This window comes from Monodelphis domestica, chromosome 1 (assembly GCF_027887165.1).
Source record: "Monodelphis domestica isolate mMonDom1 chromosome 1, mMonDom1.pri, whole genome shotgun sequence".
In the NCBI taxonomy this organism is placed as follows: Eukaryota; Metazoa; Chordata; class Mammalia; order Didelphimorphia; family Didelphidae; genus Monodelphis; species Monodelphis domestica.
In genome coordinates, this window is record NC_077227.1 from 143,370,718 (window position 1) to 143,386,391 (window position 15,674).

A 15,674-nucleotide genomic window follows, 5' to 3' on the forward strand; every position below is an offset into this window, starting at 1 on the left:
TTGATTTCTGTTTGCTTTTCTAACTTCAAAGTCTACTGCTTCCCTGACACTTATTTTTTTGCCTATGTCTAATTGATGCCATGATTACTGTATTGTGGTTCCTCAACCCATTACCTTTACTAACCTGTAAGTGACAACTCAGGCAAAACATTATATCCATGGACACAATTCAGAGCCACATGGTTCTGCCATCTTATAGACTATTCAGGAAAGAATCATCCTTTTTACTTTTGTCCCTATAACTAATCTGATTTATTAAACTGTCTACACTAACAAAGAAACCCTAATATATTAGCAACTATGAAACATCAAAATGTCTAGCAGCTGGAAAGAAATTAAAATATGTAGTCACTTGGAGTGAGGAGACCTATGTTCAGATCCCAGCTCCAACACATACTAATTGGATAAACAATCTCCCTGACTCTATTTCCTCCTCTATAAAATGAATACATTACCTGTGCTATCTATTTCACAGAGTTGTCATGATGAAAGCACATAGAAAACTTCAAAATGCTAAAAGAATAAAATTAATAGAAATTATATTTTCAGGAAAGGATCAGCTTTTCCTTGTCACCAATAAAATTCACCAAGAGGAGTCAGAAAGAGAAGTACTATTCAAATTAACTATAGAACATATAAAATGTTTGAGTCAACATACTGACACAAAAAGGAACTATGCAAATTAAAATACAAGACACTCTATAGACATAGAAAAATTGGATAATGCTAATGCTTGTAATATGCCAATATAATAAAAGTCACAATATTAATAAAATTAAATTATTCAGTACCATACAACACTACTTGAGACAGAATTTTAAAATAATAACAAAATTAATATACAGGAACAAAAAGTCCAGGATCTCCTGGGAAAGAATGCAAAAAATTAGGAAGATAGAGGAATCCACCAATATCAGTCTCAAACTATAGCACAAAGCAATATAATCATAATTATTTGGTACTGACTGAAAAAAAAGAGAAGTCAAACAATGGAATAGACTAGATCTACACCTTAGAGAAGACAATTAACAGAGTACCATAGTATTCAATAAACCCAAAGTTCAGAAAGATTAACAATTTTACAAAAACAGTTGAGAAACTGACAAATTGTATTTAGACTAAAATCTTATACCACATAAAGTAAACTGCAAATTAATGTCTGACCTGGATATATAGGGTCCAATAATGAACAAATTAAAGGATCAAGAAAGAAAATGCCTTTTTTGCAATTATGAGTAGAAGAATTCATGAACAGATAAGGGATAAAGATCACAATAAAATAAAATGGACGATTTGATTACAAGAATAGAAAATTTTTGCTCAAACTAAATCAAAACAGTTAAAGAAAGTGAACGGGGTGGGGGATCTTTTCAGCTTGTTTTTTCTGATAAAGGTCTCTTTCCAAAATATAATAAAATGGATTCAAAGAGATGAGAGAAGTTCTCCAATAGATTTGGCCAAAAAATGTGGACAGTTCTCAATGGAAGTCCAACCTATCAAAAGTCACACAAAAATGCTCCAAATCTTAGAAAATGAAAATGAAAATAATTCAAAGTTTTAACTTCATATTGCTCAGAATGACAAGGACAACAACAAAAGTATTATTGAGGGGGCAGTGGAAAAGACAGGAATAGTAATGAACTATTTCAGAGGCTGTGAACTGTCTGAGCCATTCTGGAAAGTCATTTGGACTAATGCCCCCAAAGCCACAAAAATCCTTTAACTCAACAATACTAAGAATATAGCTCAGAGATAAAAAAGGATTAAATAGATCCATATGTATAAAATATTTATAGCAGCATTTTTGTTGTGGCAAAGAATTAGAAATAAAGGGGTAGTCATCAACTGGGAAATCAACATAATGAGTATAACTGCATCATAAGAAATGAACCAATAAAAAGAAATTTCAGATAAATTTGGGAAGACATGAACTGATAGAGTTAAATGAGTAGAACTTGTAATACTATATATATAATAACTACAATATTGTAAAGAACAACAACTTTGAAGGACATAAACTCTACAATGATTCCACTACTCCAGAAGACCACTTATGAGGCATGTTATCCACTGTAGCTCAAAGAAGTAAGACAATCAAAGAACAGATTGAGGTATACATTTTCAATTATTTCCAATGTGTCTATCTATTGTACTTGGCTATGATTATTTGAAAGAACAAAGATTTAGAGCCAGAAGGGTCTTTTCAGGCTATTGAGTTCAATTCATTTTACACATGAATAAACTTAATCTAAGAGAGATTATAAGAGGCATATCCAGGGACCTCAAATCTCAAATCTCAAAGAGGATTTGAATTCATGTCTTCCTGATTACTATACCCTATCCACTGCTAAACCTAGTTGTTTTATATAGCTTGGCTGGTTTTTGGTTGTTTTTTTTTTTGGTCTTTTTTAAAAGTATTTTTTAAAAGAAAAACTCTTATAAAATTAAATATCCTAAAAGCAGATCATTTTAAAATAGTTTCTCTTTGAAGTTATGTGTTCATTTGTTTTTAAACTTCATGACCTTCATTTACTTTGGAAATTTCTAGTTCAGAAGAAAGCTATAAATCAGGAACTGTCACTATAAACATCACCAATCTTCCTGGAATGGTGCCAGCCATTTGCTGTAACACCAAAAATATGTAAGTAAAAATTTAGTTTCATCACCACTTAACATTAGCCCAACTTTTTGCCATTTTAAGAAAAGAAATCTAAACCAATGTAACAAAATACATGTCTGCATGTTACTGGAACTAGAGAACGCTATCCTCTGCATCGATAAGGGAGCAAAACTACCCAACTGCAAAAGATGTTACCCTATGAAAGACTATACTTTCTGTATCTGACTCTCATCGAAGTTTCAATAACATTTGCTTTCCAAGAACAGATGACTTTCTTTTGAGAAAAGGCGACAGACATATATGTATAAAGAACAATGATAACAATGCAATGGTCATGGATTTGACTCTAAGTCTATTAATGGTACCATTATTTTCCCAGTCACCTTGCAGGTTCAAAACCTCAAGCCCTTTTGGATTAACAGAGCTAGATCTTGAATTAGGATTTCAATTCTAATTCTAATTCTAAAAAACTTTTTTTACCTTTAACACTAGATATGTAACCCTGAATGAGTTATTTTATCTTTCATTTCTGCCTTGGTTTCCTTTAATATAAAATGAAGATAATAATAGCACCTATATATCACAGAGCTATGAAGATCAAGTGAAATTATATATATATATATATATATATATATATATATACATATATATATTTAAAACCCTTAGCACAATACCTGGAACATAGTGCAGTGCTATATAAATGGTTATTCCTTTTGCTTTCTCATTGCTTACCTTATTTTTCTCATCTGTCAAATGCATATAATAACATCTATCTCCCAATGTTGTGAAGATAAAATGAAATGTGTATAAAATACTTTGCAAACTTTAAAGTGCCACATAAATGATAGCTATATTTAAGCAGTTACCAAGGTTTTTTATCATCTCATCCCTTGGTTTGTTGGAACCTACTAACTGATCTCTTAGTCTCTAGTATTTTCTCCTTAGACCAATCCATCCTAATTATGGTAGTCCTATGATAATGTGGCTGTCCTACTCAAAAACCAACAATGTGTCTTCTCCTCCTTAGCTTAGTATTTAAGGTTTTTCACAATCTCTATTAACTTCTTAGTGAGCATTGATGGAAGGAGTTTCCATATCAGAAGTTTCTCACCCCAATGTGGTCTGAATTCCTCCTCCTCCTCCACCAAAACATATCAATAGAGGTAGCTAGTAGGTACATAGGGTTAAGTGATGAAATTCAATTTAACAATGTTTATTCCATGAGAATTTATCATTTAAAGAAGAAAATTTGGCAATCTGGAACTATGCCCAAAGGGCAATAAAAGACTATCTGCCCTTGGATCCCGCCATAGCATTGCTGGGTTTGTACCCTAAAGAGACAATAAGTAAAAAAGACATGTACAAGAATATTCATAGCTGCACTCTTTGTAGTGGCCAAAAATTGGAAAATGAGGGGATGCCCTTCAGTTGGGGAATGGCTGAACAAATTGTGGTATATGTTGGTGATGGAATACTATTGTGCTAAAAGGAATAATAAAGTGGAGGAATTCCATGGAGACTGGAATGACCTCCAGGAAGTGATGCAGAGCGAGAGGAGCAGAACCAGGAGAACATTGTACACAGAGACAAACACACTGTGGTATAATCGAACATAATGGACTTCTCCATTAGTGTCAATGCAATGTCCCTAAACATTCTGCAGGGATCTAGGAGAAAAAACACTATCCACAAGCAGAGGACAAACTGTGGGAGTAAAAACAATGAGGAAAAGCAACTGTTTGACTACAGGGGTTGAGGGGACATGATTGAGGAGAGACTCTAAATGAACACCCTGATGCAAATACCAACAACATGGAAATGTGTTTGAATCAAGAACACATGTGATACCTAGTGGAATTATGCATCAGCTAGGGGATGGGCAGGGGGGAGGAAAAGAAAATGACCTTTGTTTCCAATGAATAATGTTTGAAAATGGCCAAATAAAATAATAAAAAAAAGAAAATTATACTTGAAAAGAATCCAGAACATAATTAAGAATACTTCCTTTCCACTGACTGGTTTCTAGCTGTTCCATTAGTTTGAAGTACTCCACAAATAGACTAACATCTACTTTAATGACATATGACTCTTCTTGAAGAATTACTTTAACTTTAGAATATTAGAATATTAACTCTACCTATATATTAGATTTTCTTGTACAGGGTATACTTTTATTTAAATATATGTTTTGGGAAAAATAATTTAAAAATCACTATGCTTACAGTACATTTTAAAACCCTCTTTAGTACTATTTAATTTTTTAAATTCAAAAAGTTCTAATGGAATTATTAGGAATATCTTTGATCAAAAAAATCATAAAGTATTTTGACTACTATTTTATCTTTTATGACAGTTCATTAAAAAATAGCTGTCCAAGTAAAAATTGAGCTTAATTTGATCAACTCCTAACCTAAACTCCTCAGCTCCCATCAATTTTCTGCATAATTGCTTTCTTTATAAAAGCACCAGGTTCCCTCATTCCTAAAACTGAAATACAGTCTTATTTTAAAAAATTAGACAACATCTTGGAGAGACCCTTAACTAAAAGAATTAGGAATCACCATGTTTGCCATGGTAGACTGAGTAAAAATGGGATTTCAGCATATGTGTAAAGCCCTTTCAGTTGCTCAGTCATCATCTAGGAATCCTTCTTCCAAGCCCAAGTGAAAAAAAAAAATAAAAGGTATTCTTAGCTTCTGAATCCAGTGGGTTAAACAAAAGATTAAGCAAATAGCAGAGAGATTGAAATAAGAATGTCAATATATTTTTATATTATCCATAATAAAAGATGATACTATTAGTAATCTCTGGGAAATTTGGTTTGCTAAAGCTACAGACTCAAAGTCAATAGACATATCCTCCAAAGGTGGCTGCCTCAATGAAGTAGGCTGCCCACCTAGTAGTCCAAAACCCTAACATTCATGCCAAACTCAATGAAGATCAAGAAATCTAATGAAAAAAGAAAGTGAAATCTGCAACTCCAGGACTTCACAAAGTCAGCCAGAAATTCAAGAGCAATAAAAAGGGATCCCACCTGCAAAAGGCAGTTTCCTGATTTGATCAGAGAATGCCAGGGATTATGGTAGTCTACAAGTCTCTGTCTCCAGAGGCAGCAAGAGTACAGGACTTCCTCAAGAAAGTGCAATGATGCCAGCTCAGGGCAAAAGACTATATGGTACCTAACACTCTGACCTGAGATGCTACAAAGGACCCAGAGTGCTGAAGCCCTAGCACTTTGAAGCTTAAAGATCCAGGGGGAGCCTAATTCCTGAAGTTGGAGGTCTACTCAAGAAACCAGGGCACAAAGGATGAGACCAAGTGTAGTCAACTGCCCTACCCAAAAGCACAGCAAGAGACTGCAGAACCTAGCCCTGGCACAAATCACCACTTCAGGAACTGAAGCTGTGAGTAAACTAAAAGAAAATATCTATTGCTATCAAAAATTATTGCATATCTAATTATATGACAATTATGAGCAAAAAATGAAAGAAAAATGAATTTTGCATAAAATATATGAATGCCTAGAATAAATGAAACGAGACTTTTTTAATGAAATAAAAATTTTTGAAGAAAGAATTTTAAGGAAAATAACTAGCATATAAAAAACAGTGGTAAACCTTACCTAAGAAATTGAATGTCTAAAAACTAGAATGTACCAGAGATGAATGATTTCATGAGTCAGCATGGAATATTAGAATAAAATCAAAAGACTGAAGAAATAGAAGAAAATGTAAGATATACAATATTAAAAAACTGACCTAGAATCAATTAAAGAGAGATAACTTAAGAATTATTAGAATACTTAAAATTTATGATAAAACAAAAAAAAATCTAGATGATATTTTTTAAGAAATCACAAATGAAAAATGCCCAGGTCTATTATAAGAAGAGAAGAAGACAGAATGATCCACTCATCATCTCCTGAAAAGGTCCCAAAAGGAAACATCATAGTCAAATGTCACAATCAAAATCTAGAGGTCACATATAAAAAAAAATATCACAAGCATCCAAGGAGAAAAAAATAATTCGAGTAATAATAGTGTTAAATTTAATTGTGGTTGGACTGAATTATTAAATTGGTGTTTACCAGGGATTTAATTTCTAAATCCCACAATGAATTACTAAAGTAAAATGGAATTTATGGTATTTTATTTTTACAATAGAGGGAAGATATTAAGGAAGAGATAAAAGGGGAGAGAGATCTCTGGCTTCCTCAGAGCCAGGTAGAAATTCTAAGCCCCAGTCAGGGGGAAAGTATCTCAAGACAATGGGCCTTTCTTGGAGGTTCACACCTCCAGGTGTGAACCTTAAGTCAACCTTTACCCTCACCACAGTGACAGTCTAAAAGGAAAGCAGTCTGAGGTCTCCTGCACAAGCTCCTCCAGGGGTCCAGTTCTACAGCCAAGTGCCTTCACTCCAAGTCTAAGTGTCTGTCTTCCAGTCCAACTCCGAGTGACTCTTCTTCGCTCCAAACCCAAGTGACTGATCTTGATTCTAGTCCAACTCTGAGTGACTGAATCTTGATTTATTGATCTATATCCCCATGTGCCTTTGTTTCCTCTATTTAAATATCTTTTTCTCTTGTCACCTCCCCTAAATTTTATGACTACCAATCACAACAGATGCTTTTCCCCAGGACTGCCCATTCTTTCACACATGGGTCACAGACCTCCTACTCAATGTATGAAATGGGTGTTCACACCTTTTTGTAGTTAGTTCACACGTTTTTGTGGTTAAAATGGGTAGATCTACTTTAAATACTGAGTTAACACTTTTGGGGATTAAAATCTAAAAATAGACAAGGGATTGATATTTAATCTTCCCAATAAAGGAGGAACTAAGTATTTTCATTGTTAAAATTAGGAGATAGCCAAATCCAATCTTCACAATAGTCAGCACTTTTCACTTTAAAAGTTTTTTACAAATATTATCTCATTTGATCCTTATAACAAACCCTGTGAGGTAGGTGCTATTATTTCCCCCATGTTAGAGTTAATGAAATTGAATCTGATAAAGATTACATGATTTGCTTTGAGTCATTATTCCCAGGAAGTGTGAAGGGCATAATTTGAACTCAGGTTTTCCTTATTATTCATTCACTGTTCCTCCTAGTTGTCTAGCAGTAATAACAAGGAACTATAGTCAAGATCACACAAGACCTAATAGCTTCCATTTCATATAAGAAAAGATCTTGGAATACAGTATTCAAAAAAGCAAAACACAGTTTAGAGTCAAGAATAAATAATTTGACTTGTAAAGCTTAATATAATCCTATGGTAGGGTGTGAGGGGAGGGATGTAGTTTTAATAGAATAAAAGGCTTTCAAATCACTTCTGATGAAAAGATTAGAACTGAAAAAGAACTGTGAAATATAAACACAATAATCCAAAGAAACAAAAGTGAATTTATTTGAACAATAAGAAGCTATGTGATTGTAGTCCTAATATTCTAATAGGGGAAGAAGAAACATGTGTCCCTTGAGAACCTTAATATCTTCAAAAGCAACTTGAAGAGTTAAATAGGAAAATAGAGGTCTTAAGAAACAAACTGACTTTGTTCTAAGGGTCCTAAGAGGGGAAAAGACACGAAGGTTAATGGAGGAATACACTATATAAAAAGGAAGAAGGGGGAGCAATCTGCTATCTTTCATAATATGGAAATTTATAACAATACTAATGTGGATAAAGGAGTGGAAGGTGGATATCACATGAGCCTCACCTTATCTGAAATGAACAAGGAATGGCTGAACCCATATACACAGACAAGTTTTATACAGAAACACATAAAAACTCAACAGGGAAACAAGCAAGGATGGAAGGCAGGTTAAGAGGAGGAGAAATACCAGTTAAGGAATAATTACAAGCAAAACAAACTTTCTTATCCTGAAGATCAGATTAAAAGGGTGAGGGGAGAGGAGCTATAATAAAAGGGGAATGATTGAACAAATTGAGATATGTATGTAGTAGAAGATTATTCTACCATAAAAAAATAAGAGATCATTTCAGAGAATCCTATATAGTACAAATTAATGCCATACATCTTAGCAGAGCTAGAATAATGTATTCAGGGACAACATAAAATATAAAGAAAACATCTACTATGCTTATTTGATAATGGGTTTTCTTTCCTATTTGGGATGGAAAGATAGATAGCTAGAAAAAGTGATTTAAAAAAAAGAGCACCACTGAAATATTTTAAAATGCAATTGGAAGACAACATTAGGAAAGGAAAACAGACAAGCACAGTTTTTAAAGTAATATGCAGAACATACAATATATTTTTTAAGCAATTCAGTCTGAAACATCATAGTTTCACATAGAATCTTTCTACATTCTATGCATATGAAAATGCTCTTTTTGGATGTTTAAAAATTTTTTTTTCAAACGAATCTAATGAGCACTTTAAAGAAGAATGATCCAAATATTAAGGATAGGGATTAGGACTGTCATTTTAGTGGTACAAGGAACTTCCAGGTGAGGAGGTTTGCTCTTCCAATGCATGCTATTGCCTTCTTTGAAACTTAAGAGTCTAAAATAACACCCTATAGCAAACATATTAAACAGGAGGCTGGACATGACCTGCAATGCTCCTGAGAGTTCCTAAAATAAATAAAAAATACAATAGAACATAGCTAATGTTAATATGTGATTGTCTAAGTCAACATTCAACCAACAAAAACCCTTATGTAAAATTTATTGGCCCTATTACTATTTGAGTTTGAACTAGAACACTGAGATATTAAGTGTTTTGCCTCAGGCCCCCAAATAGGATGTATTAGAGATGAGACTTAACCCCGGGTCTTTCTGAGCTTGATCTAATGCATCATATTTCCTATCAGTCTCTATGTGTGTGTGTGTGTGTGTGTGTGTGCACATGTTTGAAGGGTTGTGTGTGTGTGTGTATATGTGTATGAATTCTCTTTGAGTTGTGTAGGAAGTGAATGTGTTTTCAAGCCTTTATGAAATTCAATTGATCTAGATATAGATTTATCCAGCTCCCTAACTACTCTTTCAAAAAGTGGTCTCAGCAGAGCACAGTGGGATATATTATTATGTCCTCTTTCCAAAGCTGGTCAACTTTTATCTAAAGAAAAATGGTCACCATACAATGTCCCAAACAGAACTGAAAGAAGTCTTCTGCCTCTATGCTTAATTCCCTATCTGTGATTAAACAGGAAGGGGGAAATGTTCTCTTACAGTGTTAATTAAGAAGGTTAACATAGAGAGAAAACATTTTTCATTTATTCCTTAAAATTTCACCTTTCACCCTACTCCATTGCACTAAAGAAAGCTTCCTATTTTAATTTTTCCAGCCTTTATGTGAAAAGTTTCCCTTCCTCGACTATTTATTACTTCTCAAAGGAGGAAGTGTTATCAGACTCTAATGATTTAAAATTATATTTTTTCATGAACATTTTTTTAGTGCTTCCAAATACTGGGGATGACTGTGGCAAGGATGCTTCTACCTTTTTTGATTCTAAAAAACAATGGAATACAGAGATAAAGAACAAAGAGAAACCAGAAGTCAAAGGCATTTCAAAATAGGACCTAGACTACCTGACATATCAGCTTTATTATCAAGTCTGTCAACTGATGGATGGAAAGAGAAGTAATGGAGAAGATAGTAAAGCAAAAGCTCTCTAGATATTTATCTCTAATCCTGTAGGACACTGATGCACTTTTGATCTCTCTACCTAATCTCAGATAATGACACTATCTGAAGACTAAACTCATTCCCATTAAAAAATAAACAGTAGAACCTGGTTTCCCTTGAATTAGAAGCCAAGGTTCTCCACAAAGGTAGGTTATTCTTGATCCCCACTCTCTCCTTTCTTGTTCTCAGTGATAGCCACTGTCTGGATTTACCAGCATTTATAATGTTAGTGTATTTCACTATCACATAGAGGGGATATCTTTAAAAATCTAAGCCATGAACACTTATCATTGAGCAAAATGATGATCCTACTAAAGAAGGCAATGGTTTCCTATACCCCTTTTGATTTAGCCTAATCCTATAATTATACTATTTTCAATTCTTATCTTCTCTTAGAATTGATAAGTATTGGTTCCCAAGCAAAAGAGGGTAAGGGCTAGATCTTTGGGGTTAATTGACTTGCTCAAGGTGACAGAGCTAGAAAGTGTCTGAGGTCAAATTTGAATCAAGGACCTCCCATCTTAGGCCTGACTCTCTATCTCCTGAGCCTTCTAGCTGCTCTTAACTGAACTATTTAAATTCTTTTTCATTGTGTGTACTTTTCATTAGTAGAAATATCTATTAAAATGTAGTTACAATTCATTTTAACATCAAAGGGACTTGAACTCATATAAAATAATATGCAACAGATTACAATATTTATCATCAGGTTACCTTCCTTTCCTTTCAAGTGCTTTTGGTTACATTTATGTCCATATCTCAAAATAGAGCTCATTTCCAGATTACTGGATACTCCAATTCTTTTCCTCCTTCATTTATCTGTATTTTGAAAAAAAAATGTTTTAATTCCTACAGTTCACAAGTTATACTAAATGGAAAAATGGGTATGGTTGTCTGTAATTTATAGACTGTTTTCCCTATCAATCAGTAAGTAACTCAATTCAATATTTTGGATACATTCCTTTATCTAAGACACAGCGCCCCCACATGGTACCAAATAAAGAGCAACCTTTCAGAAAAGCATTTTAACATTTTAGCAGTTTTGTCCTATAATGGAGCCTAAGGGTGCTTAATCTCTGTGTGATTATTTTTTAAAACCATTGTCTATATTTTCTCACTGTTGAATTATAGTTCTCTTTCATCATGGATACAAGACTTAAAAATACTACCTCTAATCTTTACAGCCACTTATTAAATCAACATAAAAGCATTTGAGCTGCTTCAAATAGGGAGGGGAAGACAATTCAGATCTTCAAACATTTTGATAAAGGTAAGGTAAATAGTGGTGAGCCAACATTTCCTCCACATAAACAATAGAGTCTCTTCAATTCATACATGAGATGAGGGGAGCTTTTTCATTTGCCTGTGATTAGCATTGTCCAATTAATCTTTCCCTTATTTCTTTTTTTTATCTATTCTCCACCTCCCTCTGCATTCCCAGATTTGCTCTCCCGTATGGTTATACATCCACTTTCCTAGGAACACTTACATCCTAAACTCAAGCATTCTTTCAATTACTTATTGCCAGTTCCCAGTTCCTAGGCCAAATTCTAGTCCATAAATGATTCAACTAAGCAAAATAGCAATGCCAAGATTTGTAGTCTACAAGATCATATCCTACCCTAGACTCAAAACATGACTGACTAGAAAACCCTGAACTTCAGACTCCAGAGATACTTTGTACTCCAATCCCCTCCCAATCTTGCCCCAGGGCTATTCCAAGCATTATCTTATTACTGAGGGGGGGGGGGAAGCATAACTATTTTCATTTTTCAATCCATGGGAAAAGTCAGTTCCCTTAAATCTTGATAGTTTTTTAGCAATATTCAAAGGGTACTTACCATAGATTATTTGGGAGAGAAAAGTTACTGGATAAACATATAGAGAAGGGCAAGACCACACAGGAAAAAGAAGCTCCTTATGTGAACTGGCACAGTGAGGAAGACAAGAAGGGATATAATAAACTACCTACTGACTCAAATCATAAACACTGCAGGGAGCTCAAAAAGGCAATATGAGCTGACACCAGATACCAGGCCAAACTATCTTATAGAAGTTGCTATCTAAGAATCTGTGTGGGGTCTACTAGCAAGACACAAAAGTCATTAGAGTCAAAGGATTAAGCTGCCGAAGCCTTGAGCTTTTTAGATTTGAGCAAAGTTTCACTGCCTTAAAGCTATATTAACTACTATGCATAAAACAAGTGCTCCATAAATAAATGTCCATAAAATGTGGGAACAAAATATACAGAAACACACCAAAACCAGGGGACAGCAACTGAAAAGTGCTAAGGATTAAATAGTTTTATAAGCCAGATAAGACTCAAATGCACCAATAACCCTGGATATGGAAAAGGCACTACCATTCTGTTAGATTAAAATTAATATCTCCAAGTTCTTATTTTCCCATAAAGTTTATTACTAGTCACTTGAAATAGAGAAAGCAGATAAGCATAGATTTAAAGTCTCTTTTCTACTTTGTCTGACCATGTATAGCTCATCCTGCAGGATTCTCAGTTCTCCTCTCCTGCCCTGTTCAGGGAAACAGAGACAGGTGAGGTTTACCCACACCTTTTTATCTATGTTCATGGACACAGCACTGGCACAAAAAATGGGATGAACCCGATGGCAATCCAGAAGGGGGAGGGAATAAAACTCCCTCTACACAATTCATATAAACTCTTTTCTTACTAACTACAGGAGATGCACCTGTCCCCCTCTAGGTTCAATTTAAAAATAATAATTACTTATCATGTGTATATTATTGGCTCTTGGAAAGAACTAGCTGACACTCAAGGCTACCTCCCTCAGAGGTACACCCTCATCAACTCTTCAGGTGAAAGCATGAAATGGAAAAAAGACAAAAGGAGTTAAACTTCCACCTGTGTTTATGAATGTGAGTGATTTTCTCTGTAAGGACATTCAATGATTATATCTATCATCAGACATTACTTTGCAGGTACTACTTTTACTTTTAGGTATTTTGCTTTAATAATTCCTATGAATAGTATGTAACCTTCAGGTGTCATTTGCACACGCATAAATATCCCTCTGTGAGCTTCCATGCTCACTTGAATTAATTGATTTTATTTTCCACTTCCTTCCCCCTCTCCCCCTTATTTCTAATAGCTTATGTGAAAGGACCCAAGACCTGTCTCTTCCAAACTGAAGCCACAGTTTGGGTCTGATATCTTCGATTTGCTAATCAAGGCCCAAGAAACATGCCCGAGGCCATGCACAGATCTGTACATGCTGTATCCTTAACACACACAAACCCACAGACTGCAGGACACATACTCACTCATACAAGTACACATACGTGAGGATACCCTCACACAGAAATAGGCACATACTCAGCTACACACATGTGTGGAGCCACCCTAAAGGAGAAGCTTCATAGGAAGAAAAGCTTTAGTACCAATCCACCGCAGGTGCTGACTGAAGCAAAGGAGTTGTTATAACCTAGTACGTGACCCGTGTAAAAGCAGAGCTCAGCCTCTGGGATTCGACTCCCGGCTGTCCCGTGCTCCTCGACCACGAAGCCCCGAGAAAGGAAGCGCAGGTCCCTCCGCAGCTGCAAGTAGAGGTCTCGCCCGAAGGCCGGCAAGTGTAAGAGAAAGCCACGTTTCCCGGAGTCGGGAGATTGCTCTGTAGACGCTGCTGTGTGGGGCTGCCGCCGCCGCCGCTCGCGCGGTGAGCCGTAGCCACCAGCCCCCAAGTCCGCGGTTGGCAGTGGCAGCAGGTGGATGTCCTCCGGACGCACCCGCTGAGGGAGCACCACTTCCAGCTCAAAAGCGGTTACACTTCCAACTGCTGCAAAGAAGGGGGAGAAAAGACCAAATTAGTGGCCCTGAGCCCATACATCCGGCTTTTTGAGGATAGCTGGCCAAGCAGTTGGGGCTCGAGCCGAGGTCCCAGAGATAATTCCATTCCAAGGGCCAATTCTCTGATCGCCCAGTGAGACCAATTCCACCTCTTTCCCCTTGCATTTGCCTACCAGACTGCAAGCAGGGAGGCGTGCTGAAGAGGAATTAGACACTATTATAAGCTTCTGACCTGGCTACTTCAGCCTGGAAGCCCCCTTCTTCCCCTCCACCCTAGCTGTTTTGCCGGTCATCCTCTCTGCTGCTTTCGTCCTCTCTGCACACTGAGCCCGGGCCCTGAAGCCCCTTTCCACTGAGTGCTCAGGTTTCAAGCTCCAGACCCAACACACTGGAAATTCTGAATAAGCAGTGAAGACAATGGAGCCAAACAGGGAGATGATTTATATTTCCTTTCCGCATTGATGCTTAAATATACTTCTGAATGAGTGTCTCATTCACCACCGTTCCTCTCCCTCACCCCCACCCAAAATAGGTTTTTGCAATAAACCACACACGGTGCACTTCCCGAAAGTTAAACGACTTTCTCGGGACGAAGGAAAAAGAAAAGCCGCATCAGGCAACTTCTGTACAAGTTAAAGCAGGAATCGGAGGGCTTAAACGTATCTAGCCACTTTGTGCATGGAGTTGGTACCAGAGACCAGCGACTGCTGCGAAAAGCCTCAACCACGCACTGCAGCCAGGCAGCTTCCCCTCACCCTCACCGCATCCCCGTCACTGACAGGGAGCAGTTCCCGTCCCTCGCCCTTCAGAACAGGACTGATGCCTGTGACTGCTGTGGTGACCGCTGTTTGCGTTATGCTGCTGCTGTTGCTGCTGCTAGGACTGTAGACAGAGCCGAGTGTGGAAGGGGTCGACGGGGGAATCTAGAGGTGATGCTACACTGGCCAAGCTTGGAGGGGTGGGGAGAGAGTGCTGGGGGAGGAGGGAGGGAGTAGCAGTGAATGGAAAGGGGCAAGGTAGGGAAGGAAAGAAAGAGCTACCTGCGCTTGTATCCAGTTCCCCAAACAACAGCAGCAGCAGCAAATGAAATAAAAGAGGAGGTAGGAGGGAGCCGTCAAACATTGTATTTCAGTGGAGAAGCCCCACCGAACTTGTCTCTTGCAGCTGGAGGAGGTAGCGGCGGCGGCAGCGGCAGCCACAGCGGCAGATCCCAAGCTGGAGTGAAGCCTTCCAGCCTACGGAAAAATTAATTAGCGCTGCGGACAAACCCAACGTGGTAAATCCCAAACTCCGCCTCTTCTGGTGAAAGCGGGCGGCGATTGGAGTCTAACATTCCTCCTCTCCGCCTCCTGCTTTACTATTGGTGGCTGTAGATAAAAACCAGGGTCATGTGTTAGGTTGTAAGCACTTTTTTTACACGTGGTTTTTGTGTAGTGACTGGGAACCTGGCGCCAGGTGGCGGACGAGAGTATTCTCTACCTGGCAGAGAAGGGTGCAGGGGAGAGGAAAAGAGTTGTACCTGGTCAATTCGTGGAACCAGGATCACAAGGCTACTGTGTTGTTGTTCTAGCTTTTATT

At 37.0% G+C, this 15,674-nt stretch overlaps 1 protein-coding gene across 2 annotated transcripts in view; it reads right to left on the reverse strand.

Annotated features, from left to right (window-relative positions):
- The window catches only part of ADAMTS17 (ADAM metallopeptidase with thrombospondin type 1 motif 17), a 588,524-nt gene extending 573,183 nt beyond the window's left edge, over nucleotides 1-15,341 (reverse strand). For both annotated transcript variants that reach the window (XM_001372954.4, XM_016426268.2), the window contains exons 1-2: nucleotides 15,137-15,341; nucleotides 13,691-14,085 (exon numbers count right to left, since the gene is read on the reverse strand). In XM_001372954.4, coding sequence (XP_001372991.2) covers nucleotides 13,691-14,085; nucleotides 15,137-15,218 — 477 coding nt within the window. In that variant the 5' untranslated portion in view covers nucleotides 15,219-15,341. The remainder of the gene's footprint in view (nucleotides 1-13,690; nucleotides 14,086-15,136) is intronic.
- Nucleotides 15,342-15,674: the final 333 nt, after the last annotated feature.